This window comes from Gallinula chloropus, assembly GCF_964237585.1.
Source record: "Gallinula chloropus genome assembly, chromosome: 30".
Classification (NCBI taxonomy): Eukaryota; Metazoa; Chordata; class Aves; order Gruiformes; family Rallidae; genus Gallinula; species Gallinula chloropus.
The window spans coordinates 1,719,935-1,741,593 of NC_140115.1; the positions used below are offsets into that span (position 1 = coordinate 1,719,935).

General features: G+C 47.5%; 1 protein-coding gene across 1 annotated transcript in view; it reads right to left on the reverse strand.

Moving 5' to 3' along the window:
• Window positions 1-14,459: 14,459 nt before the first annotated feature.
• LOC311202461 (olfactory receptor 14A16-like) overlaps window positions 14,460-21,659 on the reverse strand; it is a gene marked incomplete at both ends in the record, with an annotated part of 28,116 nt that continues 20,916 nt past the window's right edge. The window contains one exon of the mRNA XM_084277046.1: window positions 14,460-14,560. Coding sequence (XP_084133172.1) covers window positions 14,460-14,560 — 101 coding nt within the window. The remainder of the gene's footprint in view (window positions 14,561-21,659) is intronic.

Sequence of the window (21,659 nt, forward strand, 5' to 3'; positions counted from 1 at the left end):
CCTGAGCCCTGGGATGCCCCTCTGATGCACAGGGCTGCTCTGCACCGAGCCCATGGCCACGGGCTGCCCTCGGCCATGTGACCTCACACCCTCCTGCTGCCACCGCTCTCTGCGCCTCAGTTCAAGGGATGGTGACCTCACTCACGAGTCACTGTGTCCCACGGGGGTGGGTGCTGTGTGCAGGCTTCTGGTGATGATGGTTCTTCCTAAAAGCCATATTTGGGTGAGGCCCAACTCTGCTTTTGATGACATCAGAAGGGCCCCCACAAGCCATGTGCCTTCTCTTGGCATCGCAGCTACTGCAGCACCAATGAAATCACAAAGTCACACACAAGCAATGTGCACACTCCTGGCCTATCCACCCCTCAGGCAAAGGTGACGTCACAGCATCTACCACTGACATGTCCCCCTTGATTCAATGAAATACAATAATGCTGAGTCAATTGATATAGATTTAGCTTAAGAGACAAATAATATAAATTTAATATAAGAAGAATTTGCATGTTTTAAGAATAGAAAGAATTTGCGTGTTTTGAGAGTAGCTTTGTTTTGGATTTCAGTAGGATATGGCTGTACCTGTGATTGAGAAACTATGGAGAAAACTGCAAAGAGCACATGCTGAGAGAGAAGACATCCAGCCTTCATCCCTGAAGACCACCAGAAGACCCCCTGAGTGTCACTGAGCATGCTCTGTCTGGGAGGAGTTAATGTAAATGGCTTCCTGGAAGTAATTTGCATCCCCCTGCCTTGCCTTAGAAATGTACTGACTGTGTATATGGACACAAGTGCCATAGCAGCTGAAATAGATTTAACTGCTTTCCACATGCTGATCCTTCTTTTATAAGGAATTAGAGCCAGTCCTAAGCAAAGTGCAGGATACAGAGCAGAGGGGATTTGTCAGCACTGCTCAGGTACGACCTCCAGAGCTCTGTGTGGCTCCCAGCTGTGGTCAGGGTGTCCCACGTGATCCCTGAGGGGCAGGATGGACCGAGACGAACGCTGTTTCCATGGACGTTCTTGCTCCTGGGAATGGACCAGAACCTCAATCACAATGGATCCCCCCCCAACCAATAAAGTTGGGAAGATTCTCCCTGGCCCTCCTTTTGTATTAATACATGAACATTATTCATAATATTTAAATAATATTATAATAAAATTATTTGTTGGGGGGGGACCCATTGTGATTGAGGATGTAGGAAGGTCTGAGGTACTTAATGCCTTTCTGGCCTGTCTTTAGTAATCAGAGCAGTTTCTCTCCTGATACCCAGACCCCTGAGTGGAAAGATGGGGATGGGAAGTGGATGAAAGTCCCAAACATCCTAGGAGATCTTCCCAACTTGTTTATCAAAGCCTGTCTGGTTTCAAACACGGTCTGTTGGAACTTTGATGGACAGAACTGAAGTGGGAGGGGCTTCCCTGGGTGGAGCTGCAGTGGGTGGGGTTCACACCAGACATCACTGCCACCTCACAGTGCTGTCACCATGTCCCCAGGCAGCATGAAAGGCAGCAGCCTGCCCTGTCCCACAGAGCTGCCACAGGGACAGCTAGAAGACCTCCTAAGAGGGAGCCCTTAAGGAGCAGCTGGAATTCCCTGGCAGAGGTGGAGGGAGGCAGAACAAAAGCAGGAAGAGTCTAATGGATCTACTTTGCTGCTGGCAAAGCCACCTTTAGAGCCCATCTGCTGGATGGAAAACCTGCTCCAGGAGATTACAACCACCACTGATCCCTGCAGGTGCCAGAGGCGCTCAGGCCTTTTCCTCTGGAGAGCCATGGCCAGGGCAAGAGAATGCCTTCTAGAGAAGCCCTGCAGAGCTCACCATCCTCCCCTGCCATGGAGCCAGGGGCAGCAGTGCAGCTGTAAGCAATGGGATGGAGAGAAGTGGACAGGGTCCCACTGCTCTGCAGCACCTGCTGGTGTCCCCAGTAGGCACAAGGGAAGGACACTGGCCCACAGGGTCCATCAGGCTGGGGGCACCTGGGGCAGCCCCTGAGATGGCTCCAGGCTGAGGGAGAACAGGGCTGGGGCATCTCCTGGGAGGCATGAGCAGCCGGTGCGAGGAGGGAGCCGGTCTTGCTGAAGAGCTCAGGGAACAGCCGATCGCCAGCTCTGCTGCTGGGGTCAGGAAGGAATTTTCCCCTGGGGCAGATTGGCACTGGTCCCCGGGGGTTTTTTGCCTTCCTCTGCAGCCCTGAGCAGGACCCCTTGTCAGGGCTCCTCCGGCCTGTCTGGGCTGGCTCACTGCCTGCTGCTGCTCATGCTCCTCGAAGGTGGCACCTCGTGCCCTGCAGCTGGGGGGAGGAAGGCTTTTTTTTCCCCACGGTGGGCTAGGAAGTATCTCTGGGGATTTTTTTGCCTCCTCTGCAGCTTTGAGCACAGCCCCTTGCCAGGGCTTCTTCAGGCCCTTGTTGCTCAGGGCCTGCTACTCATGCTCGACGAAGGTGGCCCTCATGCCCCACATCCGGGGGGAGGAAGCTCTCTGGACTGCCAGATCCAGCTCCAAGGGAGGCTGTCTTCTCTGTAGCACTGAGCAGAGCCTCTAGTCAGGGCTCCTCTGGGCCCTGTTGGCTTGGTTCTTGCCTGCTGCTCTGGCACCTCCAAGGTGCCACTCAGGCCCTGCCTCTCTCAGGCTCTCTTGCCCACGGCAGGTTCATAGAGGGAGTGAGCTCTTCTCTTCCCTTGGCTCCATTTCCCCAGGAGTTCTTGCTTGTGTGAAACAGCCTGGAAGTGCTTGGAAGGGCTCTGGACTTGCTGCATCATCAGGAAGGAGCTGCTGCTTTTCCCCTCTGCCCGTGGGCAACACAGGCCCTTGGCAGCACTTTCAAGGAAGCGTTTTTCATGTGTCCCTGGACAAGAAGCACAGAGGAGCAGGTTTGGGGATGCCAGAAGGAAGCTTTTGTCATCACTGGGTGCCATACTTCAGCAAATAGCCCATAGTACCACCCACCACCTCTTTCTTTGTGTGTGGTCTGTCCAGATCTTCATCCTTCATGTTCTTGCTCTTGAAGAAAACGGGATGTCTCAGCCTCTGTTCCGGCTGCTGCTCTCTGCAGCGCTGGGACTTGCCTTTGCCAGGCTGCAAGGGGTGTTTTTACACAACTGAAGAGTGCATCAGCCTGGTCCTGTCTTCATGACGGTGAGCACTGGCTCCAAAAAAAAAAAAGAAAATCCAGTTTCCATGTGTGTCCTTTGTGTTCTGTGTCCTTGGAAGTTGTTTTGCAGCTGACTTGAACTTCTTGAAAGGTTTCTTCACCTTTCTTTCTCTTGGTATCTGAGGTCTGGGGATTCAGAAGAAAATACACCATGAGGCTCATTAACATACTGAAAGCGCTTACGAGGATTTCTCTTCAAGTCATTTTCATTAAAAAACTCAAAACTCCTACAACTAATTGTATTTCAGTTAGGTCTTTAGAGATGAAGATTTCAAAGGGATTTCCCATAGAGGACCTTTTTCCAGTCTCAGGTATTTTCTGTCATGGCTCAGTTGATAGAAGAATTGACAGCAGCATTCTGTGATGGATATGGGTCTGCTAAGGAGATCTGGAGAGGCAGGAAAAGCAGTCTCTTGAGATCCAGCCCTGCATGGAGAACCTTGCTCTTCCCCAAGCCCAGCAGTTCCCTCACTGGCCTCCTGGGAGTCCCAACACTTTTCCTGGCATCATCTGTGTTCACAGGCAGGGACAGATTTCTCTGACAACAAACAGCAGTTAAACATGACACAGTTTAAAAACCATGAAATCTCTCTCCTCAGCTGCTGCTACGGCCAAGCAGCGTGTGAAGGGGGTCAGCTCTCAGAGGAGATTCTCTCCCAGAACATTGTTATTCAGATACATAGAAAGGTCAGTTATTGTTGCAGTCTGGCGTAGCTGGGTGCTGGGAGAGGATGGGGGCTGCAGAGATGGCTCCTGCAAGAAGCAGCTAGAAGTTCTCTGCAGGCCCTGCAGAGCAAACATTGGTTGATTCAAGGGCAGAGTCACTGCTGACCAAGGCCAAGCCCATCAGTGATGGTCACAGCGCCTCTGGGAATCACATTGAGGAAAACATAAACACAAGCAGATGTCTTTTTCCAGCAGAGAAGGGAGTGAGAAGATGTAACGAGCTGTGCAGACACCAAGGCCAGGAAGAGGGAGGAGGATGCCCAATGTGCTAGAGTGAAAGATGCCCCTGCAGCCTGGGGAGAAACCCATCGTGGAGCGGGTGTCCCACTGCAGCCCAGGGAAAAAGCCCAGACCCCACCTGCAGCCCATGGAGAGGCCCCACGCTGGATGGAGCAGGGGGAGACAGACAGGAGATGCTGTGACCCACGTTGGAGCCAGCCCCTGCCAGCACTGGCAGCCCGTGGGGAGAGACAGAGACACAGAGATGAGCAAGAGAGAGATTTGCACCGGAACAGGTTTGCTGGGGGGAGGCTGGTGACCCCGTGGAGGACTGGGACTGAGAGACACTGTGACTGATGACTGCACCCATAGCAGTGACCCACGGTGGGGCAGCTGGGGAAGAGCTGAAGCCCTGTGGGAAAGGACTCATGTTGGAGAAGGTCGTGGAGGACTGTCTGCCCTGGGTGGGACCCCACGGTGCAGCAGGGGGAGGGTGTGAGGAATGAATGACCCCCCCCCCCCAGCCAAGATGGAAACCAACTTGCAAGGGACTGACCGAAACCTCCATCTCCCAGTCCCTGCCCCTCCCGTGCCACAATGTGGGGGAAAGAAGGGAGCAAAATCCTGACTAAACTGAAGTCTGCAAGAAGGGAGGGGTGGGGGGAAGGTGCTTTAAGATCTGGTCCCGTTGTTTTAAGATCTGGTCACGCTTCTCATCATCCAACTCTGATGTCACTGGGTGTGCAGTGTAATAAACTAGAGAGTTTTCTGTCCTTCCCTCTGTTGAGTCTGTTTTGCCCAGGTCGTTCATTACAGGATGATCTCTCCCTGTCCTTATCTTGACTCCTAAGCCCCTTAATATCTATTTTCTCTCCTGTCCAACTAAAAAGGGGAGGGATAGACCGACTTTGGTGGGTGTCTGGCCTCCAGCCAGGCCTAAACCACCACACCCACACAAGCCATATGCCTCTCTCAGCATCAAAGCTGATCCAGCACCAATGAAACCACAACCTCATGCACAAGTAAGCTGCACACTCCTGGCCTGTCCACCACTCAGGCAAAGGTGATCTCACAGCATCTACCACTGACATGTCCCCATTCCTGGCTTGTCAGGTATTTTGGCACCACTGACATCACAAGGACATTCCTAAGGTATCTGTCAGTTCCTGGCCAATCATACATCCAGCTACCAGTAGCCTCAGAAGGACCTATACTGTCCATAAGCCTGGTCCTAGACTCAGGCTAGAGATATTTCCTCAGAACCCACACAGCCTATTGGTCTTTTCCCAGCCTATCAACTATTCAGGAAGTAATGATACTCTCTACACAAGTTTTGGGCTTTGTCTGACCTATCAGCTACTGGGGAACCACTGACATCACAACACAGACCATCTGCCTTCTCTTGTCCTGTCAACTGTTCTGGAATCAGTGACCTCACAACAACCTCCACTGTCCACAGCCTGCTCCAGATCTGTCAGAATGATCTCACAAGCACGTATTCCCCTATTGGCCAAGGACACATTGTTGAGATATTCAGTTCCCAGTGACCTCACAAGCATCTACTCTCCACATGCTTGAAGTACTCCATCCTCAGACCTCTCAGGGCTCGTTCTGCAGCCTGTTTAAGTGGGGGACCCAGATGGCTTTGTGTTTCTTTTCACCTTTAAACATTTATTCTTCATTAAATTAAACCTTATTAGCGCAGGTTTGATCCATTGCATACCTAAGTGTCCTGGTTTCAGCTAGGATGGAGTTAATTTCTTTTCTTACAGTGGATAGAATGCTGTGTTTAGGAATTAGGATGAGAGCAGTGCTGAGAGCACCCTGATGTTTCCAGTTGTTGCCAAGCAATCAAGGACTTTTCAGTTCTTCATATTTCCCTACTAATGAGAAAGGAGGGGACGCAGCCAGGACAGGTGACCCGAACTGGCCAAAGAGGGTATTCCATACCCATTCTGTCATGCTCAGCATAAAAGCAGGGGCTGGTTGGAGGAGGCAGCTCCAGGACGTGCAGTTTTATGGACGGTCCAGTTTTTGGGACGGCTCTGGGCTGCACGGCTGTCGCAGATGGGATAGATCAGAGGGATGCACTTCACTCTTAAGGGAGAGGCAATAATATGTTTATGTGTTATCGGTAAAGAAGGCACTCACTACAGGAGTGTGATTAATAGTAATTTATTAAGAGAGAAAGAGAGCAGCAGCGCCGGGCGGGCAGGGACCGAAGTCTCACCGCTCCGCACTGTCGAGAGGTAGATTACAGATATTTATACCCATCAACAGAATAAAGTAATCAATCTATACATTTGGGTAGCTGACAAGACAAAAGCCCCCGAAATTTCTATTCCTTCATTCTTAGTTCAATCATTAACAAGGTTTTTACAATCCGTCTCCACGCAAATCGTTGATGCGTTCAAGGTTAGTTTCGGTGAGCCCCTCTCCCATCATTGTGATCAAGGTATGGGCTCCAAAGGTTGTCATGGCTGCAAGGTGTTTTCCCCTTTGGTCAGCTTGTCTCTTTCTTTTTGCTCATTCCATGCTTTCGAAGTTGGCTAAGACCCAAGATATACTATGATTCGGAACACAATTATATTTGTTTAAACTTATGCAAGCATAAAGGTTCCCAAGGAGACCCCTTCTTAAAACTAACAATCAAGTTTCATAATGATTATGCCCATTATAGTTTCCCAAGGGAAGAATCAGCAAACGTTGATAACAATTCCACCCCTTTTCTTTTTAATCACCTGTTTGCTGATTCCACCGCTCGGAGAGTAAGAATTTCAATTCTATCTATTCGATTCTTAAGTAATGTCACAATCCTGTTTAATATACATGGTCCAAAAGTCAACAGAAGGATAATAATGATAACTGGTCCTGTGATGGTTGACAATAGGGTAGTAAACCAAGGTGACCATTTGAACCAGGTTTCATACCAAGGGGCTTGAGATTCTCGCTCTCTCTTTCGTTGTTCTAATCTTTCTCGTACCTTTGCCAAGGAGTCTCGTACTATTCCAGTGTGATCTGCGTAAAAACAACACTCTTCCCCCAGGGCCACGCATAATCCCCCTTCCCTTAAAAATAATAAGTCCAGGCCCCTCCGATTCTGCAACACCACTTCCGACAAGGATGTTAGCGACTTTTCTAGATAAGAAATTGATTTCTCTAATTGAGCCAAATCCTCGTCCACGGCTGCCTGGAGAGCAGACAGTCCCTTTTGCTGTAGGATTATTGAAGTGGTTCCTATCCCGACTCCTGCTATGCTGAGGCCCACTAGCATAGCCACTGTAAGGGCTGTTATTGGTTCTCTCTTATACCTTGACAATTCCCATTCCCGGTTTCCTATGACCTCAGCTGAAGAGTGTAGGAATATTCGTGGTACTATCGTAACCTGGACGCAAAACTCTGAATTACGATACACTACTGCAAGGGACAGGCAAGGTTGTAGTCCTGATTTTGAACAAATCCACCATGTACTATTATGAGGTATAGCCCATTTCCACCTATTAGCTGGAAGGGTAGTGTGATTCCAGATCAAGGTCATATTACAAGGGATTTGTTTTTTCACCGGAACACGTCCCACACATTGTCCCATTCCGGTGACTTCCTGTAGGGTGAGTTTAGCTTTTTGTTGATCAGCGTTAGTCCAGTTACACTGGGGAGGGGGTAGAGTCATATTTCCTACTAAAAAAGGAAAAGGAGTGGCTATACCCTCATAGTATGGAGGTTTTACCCCGTAACAGAACCAACAATCCTTAGTAATATTAGGGTTTGTCTGATTAATCATGGCAAAAGTGGCCTGCATCAGAGTCCAAAGAGGATTATTCTCTTGTATCTTTGGAGGTATGGGGGTCGCGGTTGAAAAAAGTAAGTCTGTGGGTCGAGCCGTGGTTCTCAATTCAGGTTTTGGTGGGGGAAACAAAGCCTGATTAGGCCCCACAGCCGATGGAGGCTGTGTGGGATTCTTTTTCTGTATCCAAAAAACATTTCCTGGATCTTTTCCTGCTGTGTAGAATCTCAATCCCCAAGTTTTTCCTATTAACCACCCCGAGTCATCTGGTTGGTGAATTTTCAGATATATACTTCCATTACATATGGGAGTTTGGGACCCTATATTCCATTGTCCGGGTCTGTGGGAGACTTTTCCTCCCATACCAAATGGGAGTCTACACCCTTTTGGGGCCCATTCTATAGATAGGAATCGGTCTGTCTCTGCAGGTGACCAGGCGGTAGCAATGGTTTCGCATCCCCAGTATCCACAAAAGTAATGCCCTGGAGAGTTACAATAACCTTTTCCAGGATTTGAGCTGGGACACATGTAAAAGTGAAAGCGGTTTTCGCATCGACCACCAGTTACTATAACATCAGCCAATTCACAGGGTGTAGTAAGGAATTCTGGAGCCTCCGTGGTTATCATAGTTTTTGACACCGTTTCTCCATTCCTTACGCTCCTCAATGTCCACTCAAAAGGTTGGTGCGACTTTCCCCTCCATATAGCAACTAGAAGGAGAGTGACCAATTGTAACATGGACCGTCTGCCCCACATGTTAGAACCGTTTTGCCTTCCTCAGTCTACCCCGTGGCAAGGAGTAACTGGGTATATATTGTCTTCTCGGCAACAACCGGTTGTCTTCAGGGGCGGTCCCCAACCTCTTTATCCTGTCTTGGCCCGGGATCTGATAGTCGCTTTAATTATTTTATACCACTTTCACTTAGACCAATTAATGTTTATAGTAACTGTCAAATTTTGAACCTATGTATTTAGTTCCTATCCATAGAACGGGTATTAATATCCAATGTTTGCTTGTACCGGAATCGCTTTTTACATTTAATTATTACTCTAGTCCGGTCAGTTTCAAAGAACTCCCACCAGTATGGGATCAACAACTCCCATCCACAGAAAAGCTTCAAAACATTTATCTGTCCCGATTCGGGATTTCGATGTTGTCTACAATTTATGCAATAAGCCTGTCTGAAGCGAGAGATACAATTCCAAATTTGTTTACAATTGTAACATACACATTGAGTCCAAGCTTCGTGTTCAGACAAAGGGTGTTTTACACAAGCTATTCGTTTAAATTGAAGAGGTTGTGAAGGAATTTCAGTTTCTACTTCACAACACAGAGCTAGGGTTCGTCCTTCCTCACAAGCTCTATAAAGTCCTCCTTTTTCCCCTTGATATGGTATCCTCCCCTTTACCCAAAAAACATACGATACCCTCCTTAATGTCTCAGAGGTTGGCAGTCCAAACCAGACCTTTAAATTTTCTTCCTCATTCATTCATTCAGTCTGCCTTCTCAAAGTAAGCTTCAGGGAGTCCGGATGTGGGGTGGAAATCCACTTCTCTGTTGCGTGTACCTTCTTCACCCGACTGGCGTGTGTCCACCCCTTTTCTTTTGTCCGTACTGCCGAATCTGTTGTGAGCAAAACGAGATAAGGTCCCTCCCATCGGGGAGTCAAATTAGTCTCTTTCCAAGATCTAACTAAAACTTGGTCCCCTGGTTGGATGTGATGTATGGCCAAATCCAACGGGGGTTTCTGAGTTAATAATCCTTTTTTCCTAAGTTGCTCCCGTCTTTTATTTAACACTTTCAAATAGCTTTCCCAATTCGTATCACCCAAATTAGATGGATCAGTGTTTTGTCCAAAATCATAGGGCATCCCATATAGAATTTCGTATGGAGAAAGACCAACATCAGTTCGGGGTCGGGTCCTTATTTGGAGTAGTGCCAAAGGTAGGCACCTGAGCCAATTTAATCCTGTTTCTACCATAAGTTTTGTGAGATGCTTTTTAATTTCTCCATTCATTCTTTCTACTCGCCCAGAACTCTGGGGGTGATACGGGGTATGAAGTTCCCACTTAATTCCCAAAGTTCGGGATAAATTCTGAATCACTTGGGAGGTAAAGTGGGATCCCCTATCCGAGTCTATTGTCCACGTCATACCATATCTTGGGATGATTTCCTCTAAAAGTATTTTAGCTACTACTTGAGCTGTTGCCCGTGAGGTGGGATAAGCCTCAATAAAATGTGTGAAATGATCTACAATGACCAGTAGGTATCGGTATCTGCCTAATTTTGGAAGATCTGTGAAATCTATTTGTACCCTTTCAAAGGGTCTCTTTGACAATTCCCGTCCCCCTTGTATCTTTTCTCTAAGATTCTTTCTATTAACCCTTTGACAAGTTAAACATCCCATGACTATCCGTTTAGCAAGGGTATGAATCCCAATAGTGGCAAATTTTGCTTCAAAATGGTCCACTAAAGATTGTGCGGCCCAATGAGTTTTCTGATGCAATTGATTTAGGAAATTCCAGGCCTGTCCTTTTGGCAATACCTGTCTACCATCCGGGAGGAACCACTGTCCCTGCCTCTGGTCTATTCCCATCTCTCTAAGTTTTTCTTCCTCCTGCCTGGTAAACTTGGTGGCGACTGGCATCTCGGTTTGTTCCTTCAGTGAAGAGATTTCCTGTATGGTTAATAGGGCGGCTCGTTTTGCCTCCATATCTGCCAGGTTATTCCCTCTAACCACTGGGGAGAGCCCTCTTTGGTGACCTTTCACATGTACTACCGCTATTTTCTTGGGACCCCGAAGTGCCTTCAATACTTCTTTAATTAATTTCTCATGTATTAGTCCCTTTCCTCGGGTATTGGTTAACCCTCGCTCTTCCCAAATCTTCCCAAATACATGGACCACCCCATATGCATATTTCGAATCAGTGTAAATGGTTCCTTCCTTTCCTTTTAACAATTGCAAAGCCCTCCACAGAGCATAAAGCTCACAGGCTTGAGCAGACCACGTAGGGTTCAGAGCCCCAGCTTCCTTTACAGTATAATTTTCCCCCTCTATTATGGCGTACCCCGATTTTCGTTTCCCCTCTACCACTCGAGAGGACCCATCTATGTATAATTTCTCTCCCTCCTCTAATTCCTCATCTTCTAAATCCTCCCTAATTTTTGTTTGGAGGTCAATAGTCTGTAAGCAATCATGCACGAGATCTTCTCTTGGTTCCCCGTATAAGAATTGGGCTGGGTTCATAAGGGAAGTTACTTCTAATTTCAATCCTGGAGTGTTTAAAAGGATAGTCTCATATTGTAGAAGTCGACTGTCCGTAATCCATTTATCTGCCCTATGCTTAAGGACACTTGTCAGATTGTGGGGAGTATACACAGTTAACTCTGCTCCCTGTGTTATTTGGGTGACATCTTTGATTAATAGAGCAGTAGCCACAATTGCTTGTAAGCACTGTGGCCATCCTCTGCTTACTGGATCAAGTAATTTGGAATAATATCCCACCGGTTTTCGATCCCCAGCCCATTGTTGAGTTAAGACCCCGTAGGCCGTATCATCATTAATAGCTGTAAACAGCTGGAAAGGCTTCCTCGAGTCTGGCAGACTCAAAATCGGGGCTTGTATTAGACTCTGTAACACCTTTTCCCACTTCTGATCATCTTCCTCTTTCCACTTAAAATGTCCTTCCCCTCTAAGCTTCTCATACAAAAATTTTGTTTGAGCACTATAATCTTCGATCCACTGTCTACAATATCCTATTAGTCCGAGCATTTGCCTAACCTGTCTTTTGTTTTTAGGTGCTGGCAGAGATAAAATTCCTTTTATTCTTTCCGGATCTAATTTCTTTTGTCCCTTGGTTAGCCAATGTCCCAAATATTTTACCTCTTCTTCAGTAAATTGTAATTTTGACTTTGATACCTTTAGCCCCTGCTTTCCAAGGAAATTTAGGAGGTTTATACTTTCATTTCTGACTATATCTTCTTTCTTTCCAGCTATTAAAAGATCATCAACATACTGTAAAAGGATGGTCTCAGGATCTTTCTCGTATATTTCTAATATTTGTTCTAGAGCTTGTCCAAACAAATTTGGGGATTCAGTAAACCCCTGAGGGAGGACCGTCCATCGGTATTGTTGGCGCCTTCCCGTATCGGGGTCCTCCCATTCGAATGCAAAATAGTCTCTACTGTCTAAATCTAAAGGGCAAGCCCAAAATGCATCCTTCAAATCTATAACTGTATAATACCTATGTTCTGGGGTTAAGCGATTTAAAATTGTATGGGGGTTTGCTACTACGGGGAATCTAGTAATAGTCCTTTCATTAATAGCTCGTAAATCCTGCACTAATCGATAGGATCCATCGGACTTTTTAACCGGTAGGATGGGGGTGTTGTGAGAGGACATACAGGGTTCCAATATTCCTTGGGACACAAGTTTCTCAATTATTGGTTTCAGTCCTATCCTCCCTTCCCTTGGGAGGGGGTATTGTTTTACTCTGATTGGTTGTTCTGGAGATCTTAATGTTATCCTAATAGGACTGATATTCAATTTTCCCATAGACTCGGGGCTCGCCCAAACCTCTGGAGTTATCTTCGAGGCATCCTTTTCTGTTAAAACATATAATCGAGGTTGGATTTCTCCTGATTGTATTTCTAATCCTATTTGTAGGGCGACCATCAAGTCCCTTCCCAATAGATTATATTCTGCTTCAGGTACAAGAAGGAGGTCCCCTTTTACTTGTACATTATGGCCCGTGATCAAGACATCTTTAACTATTGGTACCCGGAAAGGTTCCCCTTTTGCTCCTATTACTTGGAGGGTTTCATTCGAGGGGTGTAGTCCCCCCGGAAGTTTTCTAATAGTTGATTTTTCTGCCCCAGAGTCAATCAAAAAGGTTATTTCTTCTCTAAGGGGACCCACTCTAAGTTTTATCAAGGGCTCCGTTCCCTCCTGGGTCCCCAATAAATAAAGCCCCTGACACCCCTAATCCTCCTTGAAAGCTTCTTCATCCTGTATTCTCTTACGACAATTTCGTTTCAGGTGTCCCCTTTTATGACAATAGTAGCATTCAATTTCGGTCTTTTCTCTCGGTCCCCGATCCCCTTTTCCCTGGGGCGATTCCCATTTCCTGGTCCCTTTCTTAGTACCTAAGTCTTCCTGTCCTTCCCTAATAGCTGTTACCAGGAGACGAGCCTGTCTCCTCTGACTTTCCTCTTCCCTTCTCACATATACCTTCTGGGCTTCCCGGAGCAACTCATCCAATCCCCGATTCTGCCAATCATCTAATTTCTCAATTTTTCGGCGAATATCCATCCAGGATTTCGCAACAAACTGAGTTTTTAGCAGCGTCTGTCCTGCCTGGCTATCAGGGTCTACTCCAGAGTACAGCTGAAATACTTTCCTCAATCTCTCCAGCCACTCGGTTGGGGATTCATCCTTTTTCTGTTGCTCATTGAAAGCTTTGTTTACATTTTGACCCCGCGGGACTGAATCCCGTATTCCCTGTATTATCATTTCCCTCAAATCGGTCATATTATTACGGTGTTCTGCATTCTGATGGTCCCAATTAGGTCGATTTAAGGGCCATTTTTGTTCTCCATTAAGTCCCTGCTGGTGTCTCTGGTCCCAGTGTCTCATCCCTGCAGTCCGAATCATTCCTCTCTCTTCATTGGTGAATAATATTTTCAGAATTGCCTCTAGTTCATCCCAAGTGTATATGTTGGGACCTAGGAACTGATCTAACCTGTCTGCCACCCCCAGGGGATCATCCAAGAGTCGTCCCATCTCCTTCTTAAATTCCCTTACATCCCCACTATTCAGGGGTATAGACACATAACCTATACCTGGCTGGGGTCCCCCCATGGGAGCTTCCCGTAAAGGGAAGAGTCCCTGAGCTGTCTCCATCCGAGTAAATGCCCTTGTACGGGGCCTATTTATAGGTGACCCTGGTGGAGAGGGGGATGGAGGGGCAGTGGGGTCTTCTCCATAGGGTGGAGGATATACTAAATCATTGGAATTTCTCCTTTTAGGTTTTGCGCCCAAAGAGTAAATTCCTGCTACTTTATCATCCTTAGAAGCAACTATCCATAAAAAGGCATATTGGCTCTCCTCCGGATTATAGGGAGTTTTGTTGTTTACATAGAAATTAAGGGTCTGACATACCCAATCCTCAAAGGAACCAAATCGGGGCCAAAATATATTTTTCCCAATTTCCTTATCCCCCCATGTGTCGACACAATATTGAATCATTTTCTGCTTTGATTTTCCCCTTCGAGATGGGGAATCTCCCCAATGTCTTAGCATCAATCCTAATGGACTTTCTGGAGGAATTTTGGGTTCAGAAGTCCCCTTACTTTTGCTATTTTCCTGTCCCATATTTCCCTTTTCCCGAACGGAAACGCAAAACTTACCAGTACCTTCGGAAGAAACCGGAACCGTATAATATGTACTGAGTTTTCCTAAGCTCTCCTCTCCTCGAGCTTCTTCGTTCGGTGTCTTCGTGCACGGAAATCAAGTCTCTTTCTCCCTGCCGTTCGGAAAATCCGGGACTGATTCGGTCGAGGTAACTTGCACAGGGCCACTCAAAGGATCGAGTGGGGCGCCTCCCTGTAGAAGTACCCGATCGTCAGTTTCCGGATCCGAGTCACGGCACCAAAATTGTTATCGGTAAAGAAGGCACTCACTACAGGAGTGTGATTAATAGTAATTTATTAAGAGAGAAAGAGAGCAGCAGCGCCGGGCGGGCAGGGACCGAAGTCTCACCGCTCCGCACTGTCGAGAGGTAGATTACAGATATTTATACCCATCAACAGAATAAAGTAATCAATCTATACATTTGGGTAGCTGACAAGACAAAAGCCCCCGAAATTTCTATTCCTTCATTCTTAGTTCAATCATTAACAAGGTTTTTACAATCCGTCTCCACGCAAATCGTTGATGCGTTCAAGGTTAGTTTCGGTGAGCCCCTCTCCCATCATTGTGATCAAGGTATGGGCTCCAAAGGTTGTCATGGCTGCAAGGTGTTTTCCCCTTTGGTCAGCTTGTCTCTTTCTTTTTGCTCATTCCATGCTTTCGAAGTTGGCTAAGACCCAAGATATACTATGATTCGGAACACAATTATATTTGTTTAAACTTATGCAAGCATAAAGGTTCCCAAGGAGACCCCTTCTTAAAACTAACAATCAAGTTTCATAATGATTATGCCCATTATAGTTTCCCAAGGGAAGAATCAGCAAACGTTGATAACATTATGGATATAAAACAAAAGGCTGTAACAGTGTTTGGTAATAAATGTGAGAGTAATTAAGATTTGATGGGAAGGTAATCTTGATTAGATAGTGCATAGAGAACAGGGTCAGATGAATCTATCAGGGAGACCCTCCCGTTGAGTCACGAGGTTCAGAAAGAATCCCCTTGTGTTCTGAACTCCTGCTCCGAGAGGAGCCCAGGTGCGGCTGGATTCAGTCTCAGTCCCAGACTTGGTCAAGGGTTTATGTCTAAAGGATTTTATGTACAATCAATCCTTTCTATTTCTTAGCCAAGATCACAAATGTTAGTGCACTTATTCCCAACTCACTTTCTGAGGATCTGTTGCAGATCTGTCACGGCAAGGATTGTCTCGGCCTCGAGGAGTAACCTTGAGAGGCGTCCCTTTCAAGGGGAGATCCTGACGTGCAGCTCGCTGTCATCTCGGGAGAGCTCAAAGGGCTCTTGGACTGCTCACTATTTATGGAGTAAGATGATTGGCTCATAGTCATATTTACATACCACCCGTGGACAGTGGACACTGACCAGTGCCCGGGTGGGCACATTAGCATAGATAACCCTTGGTTATTGTGTTGTTATCTGTCTTCCTAAACTCACTGTGAGACAGATACAGAAATCACAATCAACACCAATGGTTATCAATCAATCCATATAAACAAGGAAAAGTCAGGAAAAGATGGGGGCAATGGGGGAAGCATACCATCACAGGGTATCAGGAGCATAGTTTTCACAGTCCCTCTGTTGCTTCCCATTTCCCAGCCTGGGTTGGCTGCCAGTGTTGGGACTCCCTCCCTCCCTGTGGATCTAAAATCATTCTGACTCTTGTCAGCTCGCGCTTTAAGACCTCTGACTTTAATCTGGGTGATTATAAAGCTTAGGGATCTTTCTTCCATGAGGTCATTTGGATTGTTTTTGAAACTATGGGCTTTCACCAAAGATGCAAGCATCATATTTCAGTGGCTTGTCTTTAACAGGAAATCCTGGGGCCCGAGGCCTGCCAGTTTGGTCAGTGGGAGCCAGAGGGTGTGACATCCAGTGACAGCAGTTATCCCACCTTGGAGAACTGGAACGACCTCGGATATGAGCCACGGCAGCTTCTCTCAGATTGATGATTCTGTGGTAAGAAATGTTTCTTTCCTTGGTAATGTTATTGGTCACAGTCGCGAAGAACTTACCTACACAGAGCAGATAAGCAGGCACTTCTTTTCTTCCAGTGCTGGGGAACACAGGGGATCGCTGCGCCAAAGACCTGTTCACCCACAGGGACAACACAACACATTTACACCATTTGTTAGCACTGGTCAAAGTTGCACAGAATGCTGCTTCCTAATTCGACCTTTGCAATGACTGGCTTGCAGTTATCTCACTTGATCTATATTCCTACTCTACGGAAATCGTTGGTTCACTTCACTGACTTCTTGGACTACAAAGAGGGGAGGGTTACTGTTAGCATAGGGATGCTATTTCCTGGAAGTCATTATCATGTCCCCAGCGCATGCGGAGTGATGCTGAGCGGGTTCCTCTGGTGGCCGTCGATACTCTTCCTCACTGTGTCCCAGGACTGAACCCCATTCCTGCGCGTGCTCATCTCATCTTCGGCTGATCTTTCCTAACCCTTTCCTCACTGCCCTGTTCTCCTGTTTCTGAACAATTGCTGCCAACCAGATAATCTCCACACTGTGCATCTCTTCAAGGCTGTAAATAGCGATGGAGTGTTTTTGTGCTGCTTCTGTCTAAGTGCCATTATCTCCAGCAGTCTCTAGACATTTTTTAATCCTCATGGGGGATTTTCTGTAGAAGTGAAGGAGCAATAACTTTGGACATCCAGTGCACATTTATTCTCTGTGTTATAAAACAGGACTCCTATGAATGGCACGTATTAACTGGGTAGTGTAAATACAGATTTGCTGCAATTTGATCATTCTCTGGCTTTCTGTATTTTCTGTCATACCCAACAAAGTAAGATAGAAATTGCAGCCAAGTGTTGGATGGCTTTACATTAGCCAAGGCTATTCATAGTGATCCTGCTTCCTGCTTCTCTCCCTGTCAGAAAAGTGATGCTTGAACCTTGCCACCACAGTCTCTGTTTCCAGTGACTTGGAGTGTGATCTAAACCAGGACATGGGGGGATCTGTGCACCTCTTCAAGGCTGGAAATAGTAATCACTGGCAACTGGCAGCCTTGAAGAGATGCAGAGCTTGTAGCAGTGCCTGCATGGCTGAAACCGTGCTGCCAGACAGCACCCACACTAACACGGCTGCCAGACAGCACCCACACTAACATGGCTGCCAGACAGCACCCACACTAACATGGCTGCCAGGCAGCACCCACACTAACATGGCTGCCAGACAGCACCCCCACTAACATGGCTGCCAGGCAGCACCCCCACTAACATGGCTGCCAGGCAGCACCCATACTAACATGGCTGCCAGGCAGCACCCACACTAACATGGCTGCCAGACAGCACCCACACTGACATGGCTGCCAGGCAGCACCCACACTAACATGGCTGCCAGACAGCACCCCCACTAACATGGCTGCCAGGCAGCACCCACACTGACATGGCTGCCAGACAGCACCCACACTAACATGGCTGCCAGACAGCACCCACACTGACATGGCTGCCAGACAGCACCCACACTAACATGGCTGCCAGACAGCACCCACACTGACATGGCTGCCAGACAGCACCCCCACTAACATGGCTGCCAGGCAGCACCCACACTGACATGGCTGCCAGACAGCACCCACACTGACATGGCTGCCAGACAGCACCCACACTGACATGGCTGCCAGACCCCCTGTCTTGGGCTGTGCTGCTGCTCCTTGGGCTCTCACAGCTCCGCTCCCACCAGCACAAGGTGTCTCCTTTCCCGGGCGGCTGTTCCATTCCCCACAGGAGGGGGGCGTTTCTCCCCCACCAGCCTCTCCCCACCCCCGGCACCCCCTCTCCCTGCAGCTCCGCTACCCCGCCCAGCCAGGGCTTTTGGTATCTGCCACAGCCTGGGCAGCAAGTCCCTGCCGGAGCCATCTTGGCCTCGTGTGGAGTTGGCAGCCCCAGAGCTTCAGGCCCTCAGTCCCCGGTAAGTTCACCCCTCTTTTCCACCCCCTTTTCTTTGTGATGGCAAATTTTCGTGCAAATTTCATGCTGCAACGGAGAGAGATGACACACAGCTTGATGCAAGAAAGAGTTCATGGCCTAAAGGCTCCATCCCATTATCTGTGAACCTGGCACTGCTTGAGGCTTTGATTCTCAAGGTGCATGCCACACCTCACAATCCTCTTACCTCACAATCCCTTTACCTCACAATCCCTTTAGCTCACAAACTCCTTACCTCACAATACACTTAACTCACAATCCCCTTATTCTCGATCCATTTAACTCACAATCTCCTTACCTCACAATCCCTTAAACTCACAATCCCCTTACCTCAAAGTCCCTTTAACTCACAATCCCCTTACCACACAGTTTACCTCACAATACCGTTACCTCTCAATCCCTTTACCTCACAATTCCTTAACTCACAATCCCCTTACCTCACAATACTATTACCTCACAATCCTCCTATCTCAAAATCCCCTTGCCTCACAATCCCTTTACCTCACAATCCCTTTACCTCACAATCCCTTTACCTCACAATCCCCTTACCTCACAAAATATTTACCTCAAAATCCCTTTACCTCTCAATCCCTTTACATCACAGTCCCTTTACCTCACAAACCACTCACCTCACAATCCTCCTATCTCAAAATCCCCTTACCTCACAATCCTCTTACCTTACAATCCCTTTGCCTCAAAATCCCCTTACCTCACAATCCCCTTAACTTACAATCCCTTTGCCTCACAATCCGCATACCTCCCAATCCCCTTACCTCTCAATCCCCTTACCTCCCAATCCGCTTACCTCACAATCCCTTTACCTCACAATCCCTTTACCTCACAATCCTCTTGCCTCACAATCCCTTTACCTCAAAATCCCCTACCTCACAATCCCCTTAACTTACAATCCCCTTTACCTCACAATCCCCTACCTCACAATCCCCTTACCTCACATTCCCCTTTCCTCACAATCTATCTGTCAGTCAATTCTGTGACTTCATAATCCCCTTAACTCACAATCATCATACATCACAATCCCTTTACCTCACAGTCCTCTTGCCTCACAATTTCCTTACCTCACAATTGTGGCCTGCAGATTGAGAAACAAAGCCTCAAGCACTGCCAGGTGAACAGATAACGGGATGGAGCCTTTAGGCCGTGAACCTCGGGGAAACTAAACAAGTTGGCAGCATCGTTGCCGGCCCCCTGCTGGGACAGACTCCAGGAAAAAGTGTCCTCTATTCTTAAGGTCTATCTGCTGTCTGAGGAGGTTTTAGAAGTTCTATTAGCATGGTAAGATAGAGATGCTGCTGTGACAGCAAAACGTTGACCAATCAGACGTAGCCCAGGAACAGGGTATGTTGGAAAGAAAGCAGCCGTCTGCAGAGCATATAAACAGGAATGGTTCTTTGCAATAAACCGACTCTTGCTGGCATCAAGGTGTCCCGTCTCTCTCCGTCGCGGCATCCCCTTACCTCACAATCCCCTTACCTCACAATCCATTTAGCTCACAATCCCCTTACCTCACAATCCCATTGCCTCACAATCTCCTTACCCAAAAATCCCTTTACCTCACAATCCCTTTACCTCACAATCCCCTTACCTCACAATCCCCTTACCTCACAATCCCTTTACCTCACAGTCCCCTTTACCTCAAAATCCTTTTACCTCACAATCCCTTTACCTGACAATTCCTTTACCTCACTATCCCCTTACCTCACAATCTCCTTTCCTCACAATCCCCTTACCTCACAATCCCTTTACCTCACAATCCCCTTGTCTCTCAATCCCCTTACTTCACAATCCCCTTACCTCACAATCTATCTCTGAATCAATTCTCTGACTTCATAATCCCCTTAACTCGCAAACATCATACCTCACAATCCCCTTTCCTCGCAATCCCTTTACTTCATAATCCCCTTACCTCACCATCCCTTTATCTCACAATCCCCTTACTTCACAATCCCCTTACCTCACAATCCATCTGTCAATCTATTCTCTGACTTCATAATCCCCGTAAATCACAATCATCATACCTCACAATCCCCTTAACTCTGTTCTGGTTTTGGTCAGGATGGAGTTAAATTCATTTGTAGCAGCGGATGGGATGCTGTGTTTGGGAGTTAAAATGGGAGTAGTGCTGATAACACCCTGATATTTCTAGTTGCTGTCAGACAGTCAAGGACTTTCTCAGCTCTTCATGAGACAGGAGGGGCAAAGCCTGGACAGGTGACCGAGCTGACCAAAGAGAGTATTCCACGCCAGTTACGTCCTGACCAGGATATCGGGGGCTGATGGGAGGAAGAGCAGGGGCAGCTCCGGGACGCGCGGTTCTTGGGGGACGGTCGGGTTCCGGGACGGCTCTGGGTGGCACGGCCTGAGTTGTGGGTTTAGTGAGAAACTGCATTGTGTATCAACAGCTTCATATATTTTTACTCTAAAGTCCTGTCAGCATTGTTACATTGTGTCTTTCTGTTATCTTAGTAAACTATCCTTATCCCAACCCACGGGCCTCTTATTTCTTGGTTTGGGGTTATTTGCCCCTTCCTCTTCCTTTTCCCTTCCCTTCCCTCTTCCCCCCCCTTCCCTTTTCCCTGCTCTTTTCCTTTAAGGAGCAGGCAGCTGCGTGGATCTCGGCTCTCAGCCAGGGTGAAACCACGACATCCTGTCTTCATGCCAGTGAGCACTGCTCTTAAACAATCCCAAAAAATAAAAGAAAATCCAGTTTCCATGTGTGTCCTTTGTGTTCCGTGTCCTTGGATGTTGTTTTGCAGCTGAAATCCCACTGGTACTCCAGGCTGATAAGCTTGTTAGTCATGGTGAGTGCGTGGGATGGGATGGGATGGAAGAGGAGAATATGCTGTTCTCTGCCTGATGAGCTCTGACCTGGGTCTGAGGGCTCCATACAGGAGAGCAGCTCTCTGCAGTGCAGGTCCCAGGCCCAGCCAGGAGACAGCAGCAGAGATGGACACAACTGTATCAGGGCTCAGGCAGGGACAGAAGGCCCCAGGCTGAGCTGAGCCATGTTCCTGGAGCCCTGGGCAGGAGACAGTGTGGGTGCAGGTCCCAGGGGAGGCCAGTTCCAGCCAGCGAGGCCCACGAGCCCCCCAGGATCCTGGTAGAATTAGATTTTGAAGTTTCCAAGCCACAGAAAGAAAAATGTGGTCCCTCAGTGATTGTAAATAATACTTCTGCATACATCAGTGCCCCTATTTGATTCCTTGACATGTAAAGTGCAGGCTCCTTGAGGGGTTATTCCATGCTCTTTGCACCAAGGAAAAGGAGTCATTCCCAAGGGAAGCAGTGGTGCCTGTAGGTCCCTGTGACACCATCAACATCTAACTGAAATTGGCAGCTTGGCTTCCTCTCTGCTTCCAGTGGAGCAGATGTTCAAACAGATTCAAACCGAGCTGGT